Source organism: Ovis canadensis, chromosome 11 (assembly GCF_042477335.2).
Source record: "Ovis canadensis isolate MfBH-ARS-UI-01 breed Bighorn chromosome 11, ARS-UI_OviCan_v2, whole genome shotgun sequence".
Lineage (NCBI taxonomy): Eukaryota > Metazoa > Chordata > Mammalia > Artiodactyla > Bovidae > Ovis > Ovis canadensis.
The window spans coordinates 33008944-33024713 of NC_091255.1; the positions used below are offsets into that span (position 1 = coordinate 33008944).

Below are 15770 nucleotides of genomic sequence, written 5' to 3' on the forward strand. Positions count from 1 at the left end.
TTACGTTAAAGCAAAGGCTTATACGTCAACTAATTTGGGCAGCAATTAATTAATCTGTGAAGCTGTCATTTTCTGTTAACCTTCATCTAAACTGCGTGTTAGCATTGCACTGTAACTCTTCAAACCGCCCAGCCTGACAGCAGGAAGGCTACTCTAGGCTAAAGGGCCGTAGACAGAGATGAGTTCTGTTTCACTGTGTCCTGTTTGGGCTGCTATCACTTCCTTACCCCTTGGATCGGATGCTAAGAAGTGGCCTGTCTCTTTGAGGCCTCTCTTCCACCTGCCCACTTCCCTTCCTGCTGTCCTTGGTACAGATGAATGCTTTCTAAAAAATATTCTTGACTAGCTACCTGACTCTTCAGCAAATTCCTTATAAAGCCAGGGAAGCTTCAGCTCATAGACAGCCAGATCATTAAGATTTGAATTTCATGGAGACCTCCTTAATGAGATTCTTACAAGAGTGCAATTTATGCACTTGTGGATAACCTCCCTCTTTTTTGAATCCAGTGGTCTGGATTTGGGCGAGCTCCAGGAGATGGTGAGGGACAGGGAGGCCTGGCATGCTGCAGCTCATGGACTCACAAAGAGTCGGACACGACTGGGCGATTGAGAAACAAGTCTTGGCTAGAAGCGGACCAGCCTGCAGACAAAAACACCAGAGCTTGGTTGGGTTTCCACAATTTATTCATTTTCCCAAACATTCTTTAGGCATCACTCTGGAATGACCTGGTAGGAGGAACAGAGATCAGAACACGAAGACGCCTCCTCATCAGAGGCTGCTAGCAGGGGACAAAACATCACGTGTTACACGTGCAAGGCAGAACCACGAGGCCTGGCCTGTAAGACAGTGCCCGGCCTTCAGAGAACGGAGCTGTCCCTTGTAACGCTGGCGATTTACACAGTCGGCCTTGTGTAGGGGGGACCTGCCAGGTGCCAGGCATGGTACCTGGATGGGGGACCCCCATGAACAAGCTGGATGCGGCCCTGCTCTCACGGAGCTCACAGTCTAGCAAACAGACAAACAGGAAGAGGAAACTGTGATGCAGTGTACTGGTGTGCTGGGGCTAGGGGGTACGGAAATCTGGTATATTCCATTACATATTTCACTTAAGCAAACACAATGGTATTTGTCTGAAAAAGTTAGGGAGGAAAAAAAAAAAGATAGGGAAAGCAATTTTACGTTATTTGGGTCACAGAGGATGAGATGGTTGGACAGCATCACCAATTCAACGGACATGAACTTGGGCAAACTCCAAGAGACAGTGAGGGACAAGGAGACCTAGTGTGCTGCAGTCCATGGGGTCTCAGAGTCAGACACGACTTGGCGACTGCACACCACCTGTCCCTCCATCCCGAGCAGCCAGGCAGGAGGCCCTGAGGCGAGCCCAAGCCCCTGCTACTCCTGTGGCCTGTCTCGGGTCCCTGGGGCCTCTTCAAGAGTGAGCGGCTCACCTGAGTGTGAGTCGAACACCTGCTGTTTGCACAACACAGCCCGAATTGCAGGTCCATCACTTCTCCTGGGGCTCACCCAAAGAAATCAGTGACCTGCTCCCACATGGGCAGGCAGCAGCGGCACTGGGCCTCGTGATAAGGGTCTTCAGCAAGGTACCTTCCACAGGGTTTTGGAGAGGAATTTTTATCACGCTCCGTTTTTATCCCAGGCGTGACTTTATACCCTGACCCTGGAACTTAACGAGACTCCTTTGTGGCAATGTCATGGGACACGTAACCCAGTTCTGGAAGTTACAGGTAGCTTCCCGGAGAAGTCTCTACGTCCTTGAGGATGAGGGAGAGGAGAAGCAAAGTCCGACAGAGTTGGACACAACTTAGTGACTAAACAACTATCACAAAGGTGATGCAAATTAGATCCCAGCTGCAGTGTTCAGAAAGGAGAAAGGCAGGGAGAGGAAGCAGGAAAGAGGCTGCCGCAGGGGTGGAGTGGGAGAAGACAGTGGCTGAACTGAGGGGAGGCACTCACGGGACCAGACTGGAGATGCCAGGGGAGGAGAGGTCCCATCCAGCGGTGGGCTCCACAAGCTGTCCTGGGTAGCTGGTACCTCTCCCAAGATGGAGAATGGAAAAGAGGAATGAGGTATCTGCCATTATCATCAAGCAGCAAAAATGTATCTAAAATCCCACACTGTGTCAAGACTAAAATGAATAGAGAGAAGTTTGTAGCCCTGCCGCCCTCATAGGGGAGGAACACCCTGAGCTGCTGGCCAGGGACAGCCCCGACTGCCCATCCTCGCTCCCCAGCTCCCAAGGAAAGGCCTGGCATCCAGAACATGTGTCAGAGGCCGCACCATCTGAGTGCTAGAGCGTGGGCTCGACAGTGAGAGGCTGAGGCCCATAACCTCGGAAAATACATCTTTAAAATGTAAGGCTCTTACAGCTTCCTGGGTAGCTCAGCTGGTAAAGAATCCACCTGCAGTGCAAGAGACCCCAGTTCAATTACTGGGTTGGGAAGCTCCCCTGGAGAAGGGATAGGCTACCCACTCCAGTATTCTTGGCTTCTCTGGTGGCCCAGATGGTGAAGAATCCTCCCACAATGAGACCTGGGTTCAATCCCTGGGTTGGGAAGATCCCCTAGAGGAGGGCCTGACAACCTACCTTCAGCATTTTTGCCTTAACAATCCCCACGGACAGAGGAGCCTGGTGGGTTATAGTCCATGGGGTCACAAAGAGTTGGACACGACTGAGCACAAAAGTAATTTTCCGGGCTCTGCATGTTTGTGAGAACTGCAAGGCTGCTGAAGTGGGCACTCTTGGTTAGGTCAGCCTCCACTAGACACTACCCGGCTTCCTGAAAGGCTGCCTTGATCTCTAGCAGACTAGTGAGGGCAGTAAGGCCCTGGGACAAATAGGCCTGAACTGCTGGTGGGAGGGGGTCTGGACTGGGAAACACAGGTGTAAGAAGGGGCATTTTCTGAACAAACATTGCAGAGAGCACGCCAGAGGTGCCCCAGGGACACCTCACTAGAGGACCCACGAGGTAGAATGTGATGGGGTTAAGTCCCATCCACAACCTCATGCACACCCTCGGTGGTCTCCTTGACCTTCCCCCGGCCTGCCACAGACGCTGGTGCTGGCCAGCCCGCAGCGGCCACCGCTCTGGGGACAGTGAACCACCACTGAGACACACTTGTGAAGCCAGCAGCTCTGGAACCAGCCCGTTTGCTGGCTAGAGGGGAAACTGAGGCCTGGGCCCACAAAGCAGAGCCAGTAGTTGGCATCTCTGACCACAGCCCCTGCACTTCTTGTGTGACTAACCCCCCCAAAACCCTCCCTCCCTCTTCAAGAACCTGGCTCGCAGCTCCGTGCTTCAGAGGCAAAGAGCTGAGAAACCTCAGCGACCTTCGGTCTCAACTGGCAGAGAAACGAGAACCAGCTCTTTCCAGGAATCTTACCAGGAAGCTGAAACATCATGGTTATACGTTCTCATCTTTCTACAGGGAGGGAAAACAGCAGGTTAACCAACAAAATACAGACAGCACCGTTTTTGCTGTAACTCTCGAGCCTCCTCGCCCTTTCCTTTCTTTACTAAACCACAGTATCCATTCCGCCTTCAATCACACCACAGTGGCATCAACCACTAGCGTGACTCACTGGCTCAGCAGCGAGCAAAGACTCTGAAGCCCCGAGCCACACTGGGTGCTGAACATTCTAGGCAGGTGAGGGCTTGTGACACCACACAAGGAGCAAGGGGCTTTATTCTAACTCCTAAGCTCTACTGAACTGAAGTTAAAACACTATTTTTAAGCCTGCAGAGGAATACAAACACTAAATACTTCAAAATAAAAATCAAGACAGGAAGACCAAAGAATCTAAGGCCTTTTCATGGTTAAAATAATCTGAAAGGAGACTAGAAATAAACACACTAAAATTTCTGTAACTATTATCTTATTTGCCAGTTTTGAAGATGTCCTCAGGTGCCAGAACTTGGGAGACAGAAAGAATAAACAGCAGTGCATCACTTCTAAAGTGATCACAGACAACAGGTTCCCATCTCAGGGGATAGGTTTTTCTGCTTTCGGTGGCCAAAAAGCAATTTAAACTCTATGTATAACAGACAGACTCTACAATTAGGATCCTTTAAAAATAATGAGACGCCTCTCTTTGCCGTCTTCCAAAGTATATAATATATATTTAACAGCACATAAGAAGACACCACTTGAGCTTCCCTGGAGGCCAACAGGAAGTATTTTCACATATAAAAATTAAAAATTTAAACTTTCAAATCATCAGTATTTTTTAAACATAATACAGACTTACAAATTGTTCAACATTAACCCATGACCCCACCCCTAGCACGAAAATCCACCCCAAATCCAGAAGTCACAGTTTTTTGTTCCTAAAAACCCCACAGCACTGAACTTGATCTTCACTTCAAGCTGATTGCTAACGAGGCTCCTGACAGAGATCCCCGGGGAGGAACGGAGGGCGGTTGGCGCTGCAGCTCTGATCTACCAGGGCGGCATGGCTGCACCTCTGAGGTCAGGTCCCTGTGAGTCAGCCCCCACACTAGGATCCTGGAAGGGTAAGCTGGCAGCTTCCCTAGTCTTTTCCTCTCGAAGGCTGTCCGATAAGCACCTGGGAATTGACTTTTCTTGGAAAAAGGGTGCTGGTAAAGCTGTCAGGGCCAAGGCAATAGTGAGAAGTTCAGTTCTCTGCTCTTTGGATGAACTGTGTAAAACTTTTCTCTTAAAAGACACAATGTTAAAAATATTAAGAAAAAAATGTCTACAAAATCTGGAGGGCTGCCTTTTCCTCGATGGGTAAAGCTTGTGGGGTGGTGGGAAAAGAATCAAGGGCCCAGAATTGTAACTCTGCAGCAAAAAGATTAGATGGATGCCCTTCAAAACAGGTCACGTTTCCTAAGATGTCTTGCTGAAGTAGCAAGAGCTGAGGGTGACTGCATGAGCATGAGGGGAGGGGCGCCAACTCCCAAGGGGGGGTCCTACTGTGCGCCCCGCCCTACGCAAGACTGTCAGGTTTCAGGGCGGCCGCCTCGGCCCCCAGGGCATCAGGACTCAGCGTCTGAGCCAGAGCTGCTTTCCCGACTGACTTCGATCTGGAGAGATGGCAAGTTATCTAAGCGGCTCTTCTTTTGGCGAGACTGTTCTTTCTCCTTAATCAGCGCCCCCCATGCCCTCTGCAGCTCCGAGTCGTCTTCCTCTGTGCCCGGCGCCCTGTGATCCCCTTTCTTCGGGTTCTTTTCTTTGGTCTTGGGTGCAGATCCTAAGCGAGTCCATAAGCTACCTGTGTGGGTGAGAAGGCATTTCAGCTCTGGCAGTCGATGCTGAGCAAGAGGGGCACTGCAATGCCTCACGTGCAGGGAACACTGGGGGTGGGGGGTTCTGGGGCACTTGCAACCAGGGAGCAACCCTGGGCACGTCCTCCCAGTTCCCTGCCGGCAGACAGGGAACTGGACCCGCTGGGAGATTCTCCCAGCTCGGGGACACGCCCCCCCAAAACCCCCACACCAGACACATCAGAATGAGCTGGGAGGCTGCCTGTGCTCCCTCTGCCCCTGTCTGCTGAGACAACCGCCTGTGCACAACTTCCTTCCATCAGGAGTGGGCCATTCCCAGGCCATCCCCACCTACAGCATGCTGCAAATTCATGGACCTGCTACCCTGTCAACTTTTGAGATTCTGCCCACTCTCTGTTCACTTTCTAAAGTGTTAGTATTTGACAATAGACAAATACATAGACTTCCATAGGATAGCCACACAATCAGTTAGAAGTTTTATTTATAAAGGCTATAATTTATATGGAAAAATGATCATGATAAAATGCTATATGAAAAAAGTATGAGATGTATACGGGCACAGGTTGGAACAGCAGGGAACTGAAAAGTACTTGTGTTAGATACCAAGACTCAGGGGTGAGTCTTGTTTCCTGCTTTCCTCGTTTTCCACACTGTTACCATTATTATTACGATGATGATCATAATGGAAGAGGGAAAAATAATGTATTTTTCTCCTGTGCCGCTTCTGTCCTTGTATTAACCAACTATTTCCACGCTGCACCCATGGTCTCTACTCTTACCCAGTTCCCTCCCCATCAGTTCCCGCTGTTACCAACCTGACTTCTTCTCTCGAGTATCAGAGTAGAGGCCTTTAACATCCTGCCTGGGAACACCCAGCCTACTATGTACATCAGAAAAGGGCTCTCTCCGAACAACTGGATTACTACTGAAAGTCTTTTCCGGAGAATATGGTCTTTTTCCCAATCGCTGGCGTATATCTAGAAAAAGAAAAAAGCACTGCTGTGACCATGTAACTATACTTTGTCATCTGTACTGCCAACCTGACATCTCCCCGAGTAAGGACATGGGGCCCAGCACTACCAAGCGTCTAAAAGCCTTCCCTCTATACAGCCTGGATTCTCCCAGGAAAATTCAAGTGAGAACGCACAGGGGCTCGCAGCAGGGGTGGGGGAAACCTTAGCTGACTGCTCCAGAAAGGAATTTTTGAGGCAGAATTGTCTTTTTTCTTCTTCTTTAAACAGTAGAATCAAGAGCAAATAATTAACAAACAGTGCAGCTAATGAGAAACACTGTAAGCTCCCTGAGGGCAGAAGGCCCATTCTTTGAACACAAAAGAAGATAGTCAATAAAGACTATTACATTGAACAATAAAGGTAATGAGACTGACAAAAAGCAAAGGACCAAGGGAAGCGGTCCCAAATCAAATCTGCTTTTCTTCCAACTCCTCCAGAATCTGCCAGTCCTCTGGAGCTCTTTCTCACAATAACAGCAACAACACAAATACTCACGAGCAAGTCCCTGTGCCGGGCCTTCTCCCACCTCGCTCTGCTCTCTGAGAACAGCGACCCCATCTTTCAGCCCCCCAGGCCTGAGCCCCATGGCTTCTTTCCCTTTCCTCCCAGTGCTGAGTCTTCCTCCTTTACAAGGCTGGACATTTTCATCAGAAGATCAGGTTGCTTCCCACCGCAAAGAACTCAGTTTGCTGACTGAGATCCTGGTTCCTCTCCGAGGCCTCGCTCCACTGCCCCCTGCTCTGAGACGCCTCCCACAGTAGGCTGTTCCCCAAAAGACCCACTCCCCTCTTTGCTCCCTCAGCCCACTGCTCATAGTGCCTACCGGACCACTCACTCTCTTCAGCTCCAGGCGGATCACCTGAGCATGTGCCCTCATGCTGCTCCATCGGAGTCTATGATGAGCTGGCATCCCCTGCGAAGACTCATGACACCCCCGGTGCCTAGCCTGGGCACACAGCAGGTACGGCCTGCTATGTACGTGTCTGCACATATAAACTCACCAGTTCAAATTCTTAACCATGTATACAATACTTCGACCTAATTTCTATTACCCTTATGTATACCAATGACATACAGAGTAAAATCACTGTTGGGAAAAAAATACCAAAAGCTAATATTGCAAAAATCTGATTAAATTTCATGCCCTCAAGTTCCAGTGCCTAACCCAAAATTTAGAAGTGATGAATCAGGACAATTAAACTGGTCCCCAGATGACAGTGTTTTATTCAAGAACCTCCCCTGTCCGCTTTGCTTTCTGGGACTCAGGATAGAGCCCAGAAACACAACTGAACAACAATACCTGTTTTAGTACTGCTGCCAGCTGGCCGTGGACGTGTGTGCTGACGTTTTTCATCTAACAAATGTCTGACATCTGCAAATTTCTCAGCTGGCAATTTGTTACCAATTCGGTTTTTTATATTGCTTGTGGATAAAGTATCTGCCCTCATGGAGTTCCTTAAAAAAGAGAGGCGGGGGTAGAGTAAAGCAACTTGAACTGTGGGACAACACTCACACAACAATCTCACACACTGTGGGAAAAAACAATTGAAGAAACCCAATCTAATATGGCCAACATTCACTTAATAACACCATACACCATAGTTATTTGCTCACAAAAGTCACGACCGGCTTGCCAAAGAGGCCAGTTGGGGTGAGCAGCTCCCCGAGCTTTCCGGGGTGGTTTCCACACGCAGTATCTGGGAGCAATCACAGAGCACATAACCGTGCCTGCCCTTCTCCTAGGACACAGGCCTAAGTAGAGGCCTGCAAAGGATTGATTGGCCTCTGCTTCTAAGGCCTGTGAACTGGTTGTAGTCAAGATATAAGATAGCCTACAACCCCTTTCTTTAAAGGGAAGACCTCTCCCACTGTGTCAGGGCAAGGGCATTATTCTGGCAGCATCTGCCATTGGAAAGTTCTCTAAAAACTAAGGATGTGAGCAAAGCCATACAAATCAACCGGCTTTAAGATTCTTCTTCCCTTTTCCCAAACACACCATCAGGAATTCTTAAGAGAGCACCCCAGCCTCCAGCCCTCTGAGACATGCCTATGCTCTCTGTCTTCAGGAATCTGCTCAACCCCACTAGTTATCAAAGAATGCATATTAAAACAGCTGTACTTCTTTGTCCATGAACAGCAAAAATCACAATGACAATACCTAAGGTTGGTGACTATCTAGGTAACAGGTGGTAATGTGAGCGGGTAAAATCTTTTAGGAAGGAAACTTAGCCACACCACATTTTAGGGCACGTGCACAGTTTTGCACAATAACTGGAATGTATCTGGCTAGTCCAACAGTAAGAAAACAGAAATCTAGGGAGTTCTCTGGCGGTCCAGTGGTTAAGGCTCTATGCTTTCACTGCTGAGGGCCCAAGCTCAATCCCTGGTCAGGGAACTAGGATCCTTCAAGCTGCAGGGTGTGGACAAAAAAACAAAAAGAAATCTACATGTCCAACAGGAAGGGATTGGTTCAACAAATGATAACACCTGGAAACAAGGGACTACATACAGTTGAAAAAAGAGCAAATGTCTACACTATATTAAATGGAAAAGGCGTATTTCAAAACAATATAAACAGTGTAACTTAATTTTTGTACAAATGCATCTATAATTTCCCCATGTTATATATACACATAAAGCTGACAATAAAGTTATTCACCCAACTGCAAACAGTCACTCTCTTAGGGGAGGATGAGATTACAGGTGACTTCACCTTCTGTATCATTCATAATTTTTATAACAAGAATCACTTCTTGTTCATTAAGAGGAAAAGCCAGATGCTTTTACTCAAATTCTATAAAGGGTTGAAATTAGAACCGATAAAAGTGATTATAAAATTAAGAGGTACTAAGAAGAAGTTAGCAATTGGATTTCAATCAAATTAAAAGCTAGCAGTGATAAAAAGAAAAGAATAGTTTTACCTGATATTTTTCAGCTGAGATTCCACCTCATCAGCATACATGGTCATTTTCATGCTTTTCTTTGGTGAAGGAGTGGAGATCATCTTCAGCTCTAGGTCATAGTCCATTTCGTCGGAGTCTGAGCTGCTGGCACTGGACCGCCTGGACGTGCTCCGCTCCCGGGCCTGCTTGAGGGCCGGGAGCTCCTCGTGGTACTCCACCACCACTCTGTCGTCGGCATCCATGTCCTGCTCCTCCTCCTCCTCTTCTTCTTCCTCTTCAATAGGTTCCTCAGGAACATTCACCAGTCCTAAGGAATTTAACCAAGAATCATTATTAGTATAAGCCCGAACACTAACACCTGATTTTCTGTTCTACATCAGTGACCTTTTTAGAAGCTGAGAGTCCCATCCCAAGAGTTTACTGGAGCACTGGCTCTAACAGTGCTGACCTGGTGACCATTCTGACCCCTACAACACATGAACATCTAGGCAAAGCACGGCCTAGCAGCCTGAGGCAATCTTATAAAGTTTTCTAAAATACAGACCCTCATCACTATTCACCAATTCTAGATTTAGGAATCTGCCAATTTTATTTGTAATTCCACAACCAACACCCATGGCACTTTTGCGGTCATTTGTGGACATGCACAGGAGCAGCAAAAAACTGAGACACCAGCCATGCAAGTTCCCAGGTGCAGGGACACGAGGCCTGTCCTGCCTCTCTGCTGCAGCTCTCGAACACTGCACACGAGTGTGCTTCTTGCAGTCCATGAGCGCCACTTTTTAACACCTTCGTGATTTTATTGATGATTTCCGTTACAAACAGCCTCCGAGCATAACATCAAGGCTGTCTAGTGTCCTAAACACAAGACGCTGTGATATGCCTTGTGGAGAAGACACATGTGTGAGACAAGCTCTGTTTGGGTGTGAGTTCCAGGGCTGCTGCCCTTGAGTTCAACGTTAATGAATCAACATGTATTAAATAAGGTGTCCTTAATCCGAAACATATATCAAATTAAGGTTCTATATTCATCAGTTGACAAAAAGTGTCATTAAGAGTCTCTGAATGGTTTTCAATGATCACGGTGACTTTACAGAACATAACCGCCGTAAATAATGAAACATACCTTTAAAAGTCATGGAAAAATGCTTATAAATGGAAGAAGCACAATATAAAATATATGTCCACAACAGTTATAGTTATTGTGAAAAAAGACAAATAAGAAAAATATAAAATGAAATCAGTTATTATCTTTTTGCTTTTTAATTTGACATGAATACTAAGATTATATGATAAAAATATCTTTAACTGAAACTTGAAAAGCTTAACTGTCTAGCAGAAAAGTATGCGCATTAAGATGTAGATTTTAAAATATCCAAGTTTGGACATTCACATTAAATTAAAATGTATAGATTTCACCTCTCCCTGTCCCTACTACAAAGATAAAAGTGTATGCCTGTTATTCTGTGTTTGTATGCTGACTTGGCTGGTTCTACAGAGCGTGTAGATTTTCACAGATCAGTTCCAACATAAAAACAAATCTCTATAAAACATAATGAAATGGTTCTTTAAGAATAAGCACCAAAAGAAAGGGGGGAAGAAAGGGAGATTTGAAGGGTGGGAAGGTGGGAGCCCCGGGGAGACAGAGGAACAGAAAAAGAAGAAAAGAAAAAAGACAGAGGGAAAAAACAAAATGAAACCCACGTTGTATCCCACTTCACCGCAGCATTCACGTGCACAGGCCAATAAGCAGAGAGTACCAGACACAGCAGCTTATTTTCATCATCAGACAAAAGGACAATAAAATCAACTCGTCTAACAAAATAATTAAAAATTTTTTTCATGCAGCTTGTTATTAATTAGGAAAATTAGATTCCTTAGGAAAAGTTTTAATTTTTCCTACATTTTGCCTTTATGGTTAGAATAGCTTTTATAAAACCATTTGACCTCTTTGTATGGGCAATTTCAAATTAACTGTGACTTGACTTACTTTCCTATATGTTGGCAGAGGGTGAGGGCAAGGAAGAGAGGATGATAAAGTTGGGAACCTTAAAGGACTGTATTAAGGATAAAAATGTCATTTCGGGAGCCAAATATGTGTCTACCCAAGAGCTGAGCAGGCAACTACCGGAATGTCGGTGTTTATAGGACGTCAGGCCAACGTCGTCCCCAATCAGGGCTCTCTTCTTAATAACATCCCGCTGAATGCGACGGGAATGGTATCTCCGCTTCCTGCAACATCGCCAAAATAAGCACAGAATCAAAAACCAACAGGAAGGGCCTCAACGTCCACTAGTTAATGTCAATTACACCCTGACGCGACGTTAGATGCCGACACAGAGACATGTCGCATGAAACCGAAACTCAGCATTCTCACACCATTTACCACAGTTAAAAGCCTTGAGCTCTTTCTTCTTGTCTGCCTTCACGTCCATCCACAAAGGGTGTTGACAGTCCACTGCAGAATACCCACTGAAGAATACCAACTAATGGAGATCCCTGAAGGATTATGAAAAGCTTAAGTACTATATAAACTGTTGTATTTAAGGTTTTGGACTCACCAAGAGTTACTGAGGATTCCTTTCATGCCTCCGTAATTTGGATTCCCATATTTCATGTAATACTGACTTCTTCTTGCTGCTCCAAGTTCCTTTTTGTCATCTAAAAATTAATTACAACAGTTACCAAGGACTCCCTATGAGTGTGAAGGCAATGTTAAATGGGTTTGAACAAACAAAAAGAATGTTTTTCATAGCTGGGATCAGATCAGCACACTCTGCCTACAGAAGAGAAAGATGCACTATGATCACTCTGAGTCCTCCTAAAGCAGTGCAGTGTCGAGAGGGTGGGGCAAAACTCAAGAGACAAATGAGGTTAAGCTGCTGTCAGGGAGCTGACTTCAAAGAGAAAATCCCAGGAACAGTAACAACAACAACAACACAATTCCCAAGCAGCATAAGAGAGAGTAGGTTATCACCAGTGTTTAGGAATCAAAAAGGCTTTTAGAAGAGGTGGCATTTTCATTGCCCCCCGAAAGATGATATTCATTTCTGAATGACAACATGCCAATAACACAGAATCAGGGTCCAAGAAACAGGTTATAAATGGGTCCATGTATTTGGTAAACCATGCACTCAAATAAGCAAAAGGAGAAAAGATCCCATTTATCAAGGTAAAATGCCAGTTAACAGGAAGAAAAGGTGGTCAGTGAACACGTATATTTTCACAATATAAAGGCCTCTGACAACTCCCTGGGCACTCACTAACTACAAAAGATGAATACCGATGTGAATGTGCCCAGCACTACAGGTAAACCTCGTGGCATAAGCCAGAATGTGCGCCCCACAAAAAACACGCCCACCAGCTCCTTGGAGCAATGGCTGGTTCCAGATCTGGGGCTAGGAAAGTACAAGCTGAGACTGGCAAACCAAGATGGCTCCTTGTGCCATAACAGCGAGAAGGTACTCAAAGAATCGGGCAGGCGTGTCAAAGAACAGTGTGAAGAGGCTCTACTGATTAGATCCAAAATAACCTGTGAATCAAAACAATGACAGAAGAGGCGATAGCCCACTGAAGAAAACTCCACAAATCTGAACTAATATAAACAAGTAAATGCATTAAAAAAAAACAACCAGGAAATACATCAATAAATGGGTAAAAAGGGAAAGCTCTTCCTTACAGTTAAGTGCCAACTGGTAAATGAGAGTTAAAAAGTCATCAATGGATCTAAAGTATGGCAATCTGATGAGGAACAGGCTATTTACATAGCCTCAAAGCATCTCTCCACAAAACTGCAAATTATAAATGGAAAAAGAGTAACTTTACAGTGAGAAACCTCGCGGCTGTTACCTTAACCAGGAGATAATGGTTAACGTCCCCAGGAAGGGGACAAATAAATACAATGTGCCTCCTGGTGCGTGATGTCACACACTGAAAATGACACCACTTCCGTGGTATAAAACGCACAACTCGAATTTAATTAGGAGACATCAAACAAACCAAAACTAAGGGGCAGCTTACAAAATAATGAGCCTGTTCTCTTTAAAAATGTCTCAGTCAAGCAAAGCTAAGCGGAGAAGCAGCTCCATGTTCAGGGACACTGAGGGGACACGGTAGACTGAAACGCCCAGTCCAGGAGAGGGTCCTAGTGTAGCAGGGAAGGAGTACAAAGAATAACCCAAATTTATTTGACAATCATCATCGTCACTATCTTCATCATCATCAAAGACTGCCAACATACTGCACTCAGTGTGTGCCAGGCAGTTTTAATATACACAGCGGGGGTACTGGTAAAATCTGAACACAGACTATGAATCGGGTAATAGAATGGCACTACTGTTAAATTTCCTGATTTTGATGACTATGTGTAAAACAAAGTCCTTGTTCTTCAAAAATACTTACTAAAGTATTCAGGGGTGAAGGGTTGTCATTTCCAATTAACTCTCAATTGACTCAAAACCACTCCCCTCACATTACTAATGCATATCAAAATCACTATGCATAAAAGGCCTTATGAATTATTGATAGGCTTTTAATTTAATTCTTCTGAGAATTAGAGCTGAAAGGTACTATTAGCAATGTCTAGGAAGACACTGCCACGATACATGAAATTTTTTAAAATTTTCATAGTTCAGATGATAAATTGGCCGAAAAGCATATGGGGCAAACCAGCTTTAATAGAAAATAACTTTAGCCAGATATCACAAAAGTATACAAATAGCTATTATCCACTTTCAGTGTCTGAAATTCCAACTCAGGCAGCAAGTCATCGATTTTGTTAAGTGTAGAATGTTACAGTTTGAAGGATTTTTGAGATTACTTGGTCTAAGTTCCAATTCAAAAGAGAAGGCATCACTTAATAAAAATCACTTCATTAAAAATAAAAGTCAGGGGCTTCCCCGGTGGCTCAGTGGTAAAGAATCCGCCTGCCAACACAGAAGATATGGTTTAGATTCCTGATACAGGAAGATCCCACATGCCAAGGGAACAACTGAGCCCCTGCACCACAACTAACTGAGCCTGTGCTCTAGAGCCCCGAAGCCACGGCCACTGAGCCACACACCACAGCTACTGAAGCCTGGGCACCCTAGAGCTCACGCTTCGCAACATGAGAAGCCACCGCAACGAGGAGCCCCCGTGGCCAAAACTAGAGACAAGCCCAGGCAGCGAGGAAGACCCAGCACAACCAAAAATAAACAAATAAAATTACTTTTTAAAGAAGTCAATACCAATTACCATTTACCTTTTGTAGCAAATCTCATGAATAACCTATTTCCTTTAGCAAGTTTGTTAGCTGGACGAAGGTCATTTCTTAGCAGAGACTCTTCTTCTACCTGCGACAACGTGTCCAACTTAAGAAAAAAAAGAGCATTTTCGATATAAAAATTAAAGCCTTTTCTCATGTTCATTCAGTAGCAAAGATACCATGGATTAAGAAAGCAATCTACTTATAATAAAACCCATAAGCATCACAGCGCCAGTTCCTCTGCAGAATGTCTAAGTCAGAGGTCTTCCCTGACCACCTTGTCTAAAAGAATCGTCTCCATCATTCTCTATCCGCTTACCCTTCTTTACTTTTCTTCATAGCACTCATCACTTCCTGACATTACATTACATATCTGCGTATCTGTGTATTGTCTGTCTTCCCCACTAGAATGTAGGCTCCAACAGGGCAAGGACTTTGTTTTGCTTGACGCTATATCCCCAGCACCTAGAATTTGGTATATAGTAGGCACTTAATAAATAATTTAAAAATGAATACACTTTAATATTTCCAACAATAGTACATATGCCATCAGGAGATACACCATTACTTGCTATTCCTTAATTTTACCGATTAGATAGCACTGCAAAGTCTTTCTCAATAAAACCATTTCCCTTCATACAGAAGTGTGAGTACTAAGATCTCAAGATGAATCATTACACCCACGAGAACTTAAAAGGCCAAGAGCCTGGGCCCCCCTCAGGAGGCGCAACGGTGCAAGTCAGCGGAAGAACACAATGTCCCATCCTAAGCCTTTAAGGCTCAGGTATCAAGGCTGTGGGCAGCTGCTCACAGTGAAAGCCCACAGACACCTGTGCCCTCTACTGACCTCTACATCACTTGCGTTCTCATCTTCCACTTCTCCTTCTTCAGCCTCCTCCTCATCAGAACTGTCTTCCTGCTTGTCTGAAATGGAACGTGAGGGACAAGATGAATCTTCACTCCATCTCACACACATTAAAAGTCTAACACTGTCTCCTTCTCTTTATTAATGATCCAAAGCATCATAGCTTGTTTCGGAAATAACTGGCAATGAGATACTACGTTAACACTGCACAGAAAGTCAAACTGTAAAGAATAGGACCTTCAGCCCCAAAGTTCCTCCTCTGTCGTCAGTTACCTTTTTTACTTTTCTCGGATGACTTGTCCTCGTTGGCATCCTTGCTTCTTATCTTATCCAGGGCTGGCAGAGAACTCATATTGATAAGGGCTCTTGTGGCCGTCATTTCATCCAACCAAACCACATTACCTAAAATAAAATGTAAAACAACACGTCGCATCCAAGCGATTAAGTTTCTTGAGAGCAGAGACTACATTAT

General features: G+C 45.2%; 1 protein-coding gene across 2 annotated transcripts in view; it reads right to left on the reverse strand.

The window, feature by feature from the left end:
- Positions 1–666: 666 nt before the first annotated feature.
- NCBP3 (nuclear cap binding subunit 3) overlaps positions 667–15770 on the reverse strand; it is a 28978-nt gene continuing 13874 nt past the window's right edge. The window contains exons 5-13 of one of the 2 annotated variants that reach the window (XM_069603142.1): positions 15572–15700; positions 15281–15357; positions 14431–14539; positions 11750–11849; positions 11317–11420; positions 9207–9495; positions 7586–7740; positions 6084–6249; positions 667–5255 (exon numbers count right to left, since the gene is read on the reverse strand). In XM_069603142.1, the coding sequence (XP_069459243.1) occupies positions 5024–5255; positions 6084–6249; positions 7586–7740; positions 9207–9495; positions 11317–11420; positions 11750–11849; positions 14431–14539; positions 15281–15357; positions 15572–15700 (1361 nt within the window). In that variant the 3' untranslated portion in view covers positions 667–5023. Of the gene's footprint in view, positions 5260–6083; positions 6250–7585; positions 7741–9206; positions 9496–11316; positions 11421–11749; positions 11850–14430; positions 14540–15280; positions 15358–15571; positions 15701–15770 lie in introns of both variants that reach the window. The other variant, XM_069603143.1, reaches the window with a different exon arrangement.